The sequence below is a fragment of the Geospiza fortis genome, unplaced genomic scaffold (genome assembly GCF_000277835.1).
Source record: "Geospiza fortis unplaced genomic scaffold, GeoFor_1.0 scaffold1828, whole genome shotgun sequence".
Lineage (NCBI taxonomy): Eukaryota > Metazoa > Chordata > Aves > Passeriformes > Thraupidae > Geospiza > Geospiza fortis.
In genome coordinates, this window is record NW_005054734.1 from 103552 (window position 1) to 111058 (window position 7507).

The following is a 7507-nucleotide window of genomic DNA, read 5'->3' on the forward strand; positions in this document are numbered from 1 at the left end:
CAGCAGCAGACCTGATCCAGCCGCAGCTGGTCCAAGGAGGGCAGACAATCCAAGCCCTCCAGACCACCCCGCTGTCTGGCCAGACCTTTGCCACTCAAGCCATCTCCCAAGACACCTTGCAGAACCTGCAGCTCCAAGCCGTGCCCAACTCCGGGCCCATCATCATCCGCACGCCCACGGTGGGTCCCAACGGGCAGGTGAGCTGGCAGACCATCCAGCTGCAGAACCTGCAGGTGCAGAACCCGCAGGCGCAGACAATCACGCTGGCCCCCATGCAGGGCGTGTCGCTGGGCCAGACGGGCAGCACCAGCACCACGCTGACCCCCATCGCCTCCCTGCCCAGCGGCACCGTCACTGTCAACGCCGCCCAGCTCTCCTCCGTGCCGGGCCTCCAGACTATTAACCTCAGTGCCTTGGGAGCGTCCGGGATCCAGGTGCACCAGCTGCAGGGGCTGCCCCTGGCCATCGCCAACGCCCCCGGTGAGTGCTCGCCTCCCCGCGGAGGAGACACGCCGGGCCCGGGCCGGCTGGGCTGGGCGTGGTTGGTGTCAAATGGTGTTGGTGGCCGGGGTGGGGCTTGTGCTGGCCCTGGGGAACGAGTGTGTTGGTCACCAGAAGACACTAAAGGTCTTTTTGGGGAGTTTAATTCTGGAAATAAAGGGAGGAGGTGGCAGCGGGGGGGGGAAGTGGAGAGGAAAGGGGACACCTGGTTTTGTGCCACTGTCCTGCTCTAGAGGCCACCCAGGAGCCTCGGGTCAGGGCTGGGCTGAGGACCCGAGTGCAGCTCGGCTCCTTGGCTGGGCCTGTGAGGAGTCATGGCCATAAAACACAGGGATTAACTGAAAAACCCAAGAAAACAAACAGTCACGGAGCCGCGGGGAATTTCCTCCCAGGGGCGGAAGAAAGGGCTCATTAAGTGTCTGGGTGCGGGACAGCGTGACCTCGGCGCGGCCCAGCCGGTCCCGTGGGCACGGGCACCACGCTCAGATCCCCAGGGATCCACCCCACCGTGTCCCACAGCCTGGCAAAAGCAGGCTATGGAATGTGGGAGCTGAGCTGGAGCCTGCTCGGCTTCTGCCGCGGAAGGGATCGGCTCTGGGAACGCTCTCCGCTTGCTTTTCCACTGTTTTCCTTGGGGTTTTTTTTCCGTTTTTTTTTTTTTTTTGTGTGTTCTGGCTCTGGCTAAAAGGGGCTGTTGCTGGATTTAGTCACAGCTGAGAGGCAGCAGAAAATGTTGCTCAATCCAGCCCGAGCTTCCCTCTCGCGAGAGGCGGCGGCTGCTCCCCCGGGCTTGTTTTGCAGCATTATTTTGGGCTGTTGCTACAGCAGCTTGGCTCGCAGGCAGGCCACGGGTCACTCTGGCCTGGGGATTAGCCTGATCCTTGGATTTCCCCGAGCGCACGGACCCGCGGGGGCTCGCTGCCATGCCCGCTCCGAGGGCGGCGCCTGCCCGGCCGGGGCTCGTTCCTCGGTGCTCCCGGGCTCCTTCCAGGCTCCTTCCTCGGTGCTCCCGGGCTCCTTCCAGGCTCCTTCCTCGGTGCTCCCGGGCTCCTTCCTTGTTTTGAAGGCGCTGGAGAAAGGCATGGGCGAGCCCAGTTCCTGTATTCGTGCCTGGCTCTGCCATCGGAGGTGGAACAGGGAGGAACGTTCTAGAGACCACCCATGCAACCGCCTCCGCCTCCTCCTCTTTCTCCTCCTCCTCTCCTTTTTTTTTAGCTCAGCAGCTCTCAGCCCTTGATGTGCCGTGGAGAATTCCCCATGAGCAGCAGCAGCAGCAGGGCCTCCTGGCTCTGTCCCCAGCCCCGAGTGCTGCTGGCACTGTCACCGTGACACGGGGACATTTTAAAAGAAAAGCCAGAGCAGGGTTCAGAGCGGTTTTTTGGGGAGCCCCAGCTCGGTGGGATGGTCCGGGAGGCTCCTGGGGTGAAATGGGCAGAGCTGTGGCCAGCACGGAGCTGCCTGGCGCCCATCCAGGGCCAGGGTTTGACTCCAGCTTTCCCTGGCCGTGTCCCTCAGACGTGGCAATGGGTCCCTTTGTCCCCCCAGCCCCTCTCCGGGGGGTGCTGAGCCCCCCAGGCCTGCGTCCCTCTGCATCCGAGCCCTCCCATGGAATCTGAGGGAGGGGTTTGTTCCCAACGCTCCCCGAATCCCTGGGAGTTTTCCAGGCCTCCACGTGTGCTGGAATTTTCTGCTGCAGGCAAGGAGTTGGGAAGGGAAAAACTCCTCTGCTTCCGGGGGCAGGCGGATGGAAAACGAGCCCTGGCCGGGGAGGGCACTGCGGCTGGTTCTCCTTGGGTTCCTGGGGAAGGAGGAGGTGCCCAGCCAGGGCTGTGGTGGCCCCGCTGTCCCCGGGCTGGCAGCCCTGCCTGTCCTGCCCCTGCCAGAGCTCAGCTGGGGCTCCTGGGGGGCTCCGTGTCCCCTCCTGAGCCCCACGCGTGGGGGCTGTGCCTCCCAGCCCCTCGGGTCTGTTGCCAGTGAGGTTTTCCCCTGTTTTTTGACAGGGGGAAAATCCCTCAGGGAGAAAAGAACACCCGAAAAGGTCTTTACAACTCGGATTGTGTTGCTGCTGGGTGGGAGGCAGAGTCTGCGCAGTCTGACTCTGTGTTAGTGGGGTGGCTCAGAGGCTGTTTCCTCCTCCTCCCTGGCCGGGCTGGGAAGGAGCAGAGGCAGGGGCAGGTCTGTGGCCACCAGGGTTGGCATGTGGGCAAACAGGCTCTGCTTCCACTGGCTGCGCCCCTGTGGAGGGCACCCCAGAGCCGGGGAGGGGGCATTTCCTCAGCTGGCAGTGCCCCAAAACCCTCCTGGGGTTTGCCCGTGGCTGGGCCGGGGGCTGGGGCTCAGGTGGGCGCTGTGACACCTCAGTGGGGTCTGAGAGCCCCCTCAGTGTCACCCCAGCCCGCCCAGGGAGGGGACATCCTGTGTGAGAGGGATGATGGTGGGGATTTTGTGACATCGAGGTTTCTCTTCCTCTTTTGCCGTAGGGAGGGACTGGTCTGAGCTCGGTGTCCTTATAGTGGCTCTGTCCCCATGTCCTTGTCCCTGGTGGAGCCCTGCTGTCCCCACATCCCTGTCCCAGCCCTACCCGGCTGAGGAATGTGCTGGCTAAACAGGGGGCCACCAGAGAGGTCAGCACTGGAATTAAACCCCCTTGCTCTGGGGGCACGCGAGGGATACCCCTCCTTTTGGGATGTTTGATTCCAGGGCTGCACGGGGCTGTTGGGTGGGATTGGGGTTTTCTGGGCAGCACGAGCTGCCTTCCAGCTCCTTGGGTGGAGGATGTGGGGGAATGGCGCAGTCAGGACCGTCCCTGGTGGGCACAGGAGCCCCCGGCCGCGTGTGCCCCGATCCCCTCCCGGCTCCCTGCTCCCTTCCAGGGTCGGGCCCGTGGCACAGAGCCCTGATTGTGTCCTGTTTGCTGGGTTTTAAGGGCAGCTTTGTAGCAGGGCCCGGATGAGGCATCCCCATGGCACGGGGAGGGCAGAAGGGAGCCGAGCCCGCCCGCGACGCGCGGCCCTTGTTTGTCTCACCGCAGCCGTGACATCAGGGCACAGAGCAGCGCATTGTGAAACTTCCTGCTCTGAGTCCCGGCCAGGCTGGACTCTACATCCGCTCTGGGTTCCTGGGCTGACCTCCGTCCCTGCCGTTCCCTGGGCACTGACACAAAGCCCCAGAGAGCCCCGGGTTCCCCTGGGAGGAAGGGCAGCGCCCCCGGCACAGCCTGCGTTGCGGCGGCTTTGTCCGGGTGCGGCTGTGCCCCACACAAAGTCCCCGTGCGGGGACACCCTGTGGGTGCTGGGCCCCTTGGGGCAGCCCTGCTCCTGCTCCTTTTCCTGTCCGTGCTGCTGCGTGACTCCTCCCGGGACAGGTCCCGGCTCCAGACCCGTCTGCTGGGCCCTGATGTGCCTCTCTCTTTTATCTGGGCCAGCCCCAGCCCTGCTGGAGCCCCGTCCTTATCACGCCACACAGGAGACTCGGCCTGGCTCCCGGCTTTGGAGGAGTCTGCGCGTGGCTCCTCTCCAGAGCGTGGGCTCCCACCTTAGCCCGGCTGCAGCCTCCAGACGGCTCCTCATCCCCTCTCAGCCCACCCCAGCATGCCTGGGTTAGATCCTGGGGCTGATACAGCCTTCCGTTCCTCCTCGGGATCAAACACTTGGGATCTGTGGCTCCGGAAAGCTTCCACTCCTGGCTGCTGTGAGGGAGAGGCGCGCAGAGCTCGGGTGAGGTGGGAGGCGCCGGCTGGGGCTCCCCGCCTGGGGAATTGCCCTTCCCTGCCTCAGCCAGGCCTTTTCCTCCTTCCACACAGGGATTTCTGCCCGTGCTGCAGCGTGAGCTGCTCTGGCTGCTTTCACCCCAGCCAAGGCAGGACTGGAGGCTTCATCCCGCTTTTCTGACAGTTCAGGCGGGATTTGAAGGGCACAGGGGCTCTGTCTGTCAGTGTGCAGCACAGCAGGCATTTGGCAAATCCTGGGGGATTCGGGGATCCGGCAAAGTGGATGATGAGGTGATTCCCTGCCTCAGCTCTGTCCCCTTTTACAGCCCACCTCCCTCATTCCATCGGCTCCATCCCAATTTATCCCCTCTCCAAAGGAAGGGCCGCTCGTCCTGATGCGCAGAAACCTCCAGCAATTACAGGAGCTGCCCCAGGAGTGGCTTCTGGAGTCGTCAGAGTCCAGATTAAAGCCCAATTACTCACTGGGCTGCCGGCTTCCAGCCTGCCCCATCCCCTGGTTCCCTCTCCACGGCCCTGATCTCCAAGGAATTGCTGAGCCAGAGCTTGGCTCATTTGCATGGATGAGCTCCTGGTGCAGATTAACTCGTTTGGCAAACCGGGGAGGGAATCAGATGGGAAAAAGCCAAGGGGACATCGTTCCAAAGCCACTTTGTCCCTTTGTGCAGCTCTTTGGTCTGGAGCAGCTGGGGTTTGTTCTGGGCAGGGCAGTGACCCCAACAACCAGGCAGGAAATGGGGAGAACTCGAGTTGTGAGCTGGAAAATGTGGATTTTGGAGGTGTTTTCAGGAACACACCCAGACAGGTTGGGGCTGCGTGTCCCCAGGTTTTGCTTTTCTTTCTTTTCACCTGAAAACTTCCTCGTGCCAGGCAGCCACGTCGTGCCTGGTGCCAGCTCTCCCCCTTCACCCTCTGCCCAGAGGCGCAGAGTTTGCACAATCAGCCCTGGTTTGTTGGTTTTGGGTTTTATTTCCTGCTCTTCCCCTAAAAATGAACACGGGGTCTGTTCCCCTGCCTGAGGTTGGCCGGGGTGGCTGTGAGAGCTGCTCTCTCCTCCCTGCCGGGCCTTTCTCACCTCCTGGTAGTTTGCTAAATAAAGCAAACAAACCCCAGCTTTTTCCTGCACAAGGAGCACCTTGTCTGCAGAGAATCCCCAAGCCAAGATTCCAGGGTTTGGGGTTTTTTAGTGGGACACCAGAAACTGCCCCATTCCTGGGGGGGCTCAGAGGTCGTGGTGGAGCTGGGCCAGGGGCAGCTCCCCTCTCCTGCCTCCCCAAAATCCCTCTTTCTCCCTAGGCTTTTTCCAGGGATTAAACCTCCTCTTGCTCTATTAATGATGTATTTTTGAAGGCTTTGCTGACCCCAGTGTGGAGCCTCTGGGGAAGCTTTAGTCTTAGCAGGGATATGTATTAGGGGGGATAATAAACGCGAATCATCCTCTCTGCCCGCTTTTCCCCTGAACCTGTCATAGCCCAGAGATTTCAGAGCTCCTGCCTGGGGCGGGATGATCCCTGCAGGTCCGGGATCTGCTGCCCTGGGTTTATGCCTTGCTGAGAGGAGGCCACAGATCTCCAGCAGCAGGATTTGGGTTTGTTCCCCCGGTGCCAAAAGGCCAGGAAACGCCGCGGAGGCTTTTGCCTCTTGGAGGATTGAAGCCATTCCAAGGCATCCTGGCTGGGTTCTCCCCGTCCCTGCTGTATTTTTTCTCCTGGTTTGGGATTTTTCTGGGGAGAAATGTGCCTTTTTTTTTTTTTTTTTTGCGCCTTTTTTTTTTTTGCCTTTTTTTTCCTTGCTATTATTTTTTTTTTTAATTATTATTATTTCCCCAGCAGCTCTTCCTGTCTGGGGAAATCTCTAATCCGTGGCTGGAGCACAAAGCTGTTGGTGCTGGCTTAGGGAGCTTAAAAACCCCTCCCAGGCTGGCTGCGTGCAGGGCTGGGAGTGCAGACACGTCCCAGGAGCTGCAGGGAGGGACTGGGGAGCTCCTGGCGTCCTCAGCCTGGCAGGGAGCTCGCGAATGCAGCGAGGGCCAGCCCTCAAACCGTGTCACCTTTGGAGGAGGGGACAGCTTCCCTCTGCCGGCCTGGCTGGGACAGGGGCCAGGGCAGAGCCCGGGTCCCAGGCTGGATGAAAGGACAATCCTGGGGATACCTGGGGTTTGTGTGCCGGGTGACGGCCCCTGGTGACATTGCTGGGGAAAAGGTGAATTTGCCTCAAACCTGCCACGTTCAGGTGACAGCACGTCCTTCCTGTGAGGAAGGAGGAGATTGGGGTGAAAAAGGTGGGTTTGGGGCTGGAATCACAGCCTCTGGAAATAAATTAAAGACCTGGACCAAAATGGGGGAAATGTGGAGGCCCAGGGAGAGCCCCAGGCTGGGTAACGTCAGGAAAGCCGAGGGGAAAGGGGGGCATTCCCCTTTGGCAGAGGAGACCCCCGCTCCCAGGGGAGGAGCCTGCTGTAACCGCCGTGTTCCTTGCCTTGCAGGTGAGCACGGGGCCCAGCTGGGGCTGGGGCCTCGTTTTATGGAGTTCTTTGGGTTGGGAAGGGTCCCTCAAATCATCAGCTCCAGCTGTTCCCCCAGCCCTGGCAAGGCCACCCATGTCCCCAAGTGCCACATGCACGTGGCCACCTGGGCACCCCCAGGTCCTTTCCCAGCTTTCCAGACCCAGTTCCCCGTGTCCCAGCAGGACCTGGCTCTTGACCCGGCTGAATTTCACCCCAAACCCGGCTGAATTTCACCCCAAACCCGGCTGAATTTCACCCCAAACCCGGCTGAATTTCACCCCAAACCCGGCTGAATTTCACCCCAAACCCGGCTGAATTTCACCCCAAACCCGGCTGAATTTCACCCCAAACCCGGCTGAATTTCACCCCAAACCCGGCTGAATTTCACCCCAAACCCGGCTGAATTTCACCCCAAACCCGGCTGAATTTCACCCCAAACCCGGCTGAATTTCACCTCAACCCCATCAATCCCCCAGGTCCCATCCTAATCCCACAGCTCCACCCCCCCAGTCCGTGTCCCCTGAATTTCCCTCGTGTTTAACCCTTTTTTTCCTGCAGGAGCTCTGGGGATCCAGGCAAGAAGAAGCAGCACATCTGCCACGTGCCGGGCTGCGGGAAGGTGTACGGCAAGACGTCGCACCTGCGGGCACACCTGCGGTGGCACACGGGGGAGAGGCCCTTCATCTGCACCTGGGTGCTGTGCGGGAAGCGCTTCACCCGCTCCGACGAGCTGCAGCGGCACAAGCGCACGCACACAGGTGGGGCTGGGGGCT

At 61.1% G+C, this 7507-nt stretch overlaps 1 protein-coding gene across 1 annotated transcript in view; it reads left to right on the forward strand.

Moving 5' to 3' along the window:
- SP1 (Sp1 transcription factor) overlaps positions 1–7507 on the forward strand; it is an 18371-nt gene that overhangs the window by 9558 nt on the left and 1306 nt on the right. Inside the window, exons 2-4 of the mRNA XM_031065311.1 lie at positions 4–480; positions 6714–6765; positions 7293–7492. Coding sequence (XP_030921171.1) covers positions 4–480; positions 6714–6765; positions 7293–7492 — 729 coding nt within the window. The remainder of the gene's footprint in view (positions 1–3; positions 481–6713; positions 6766–7292; positions 7493–7507) is intronic.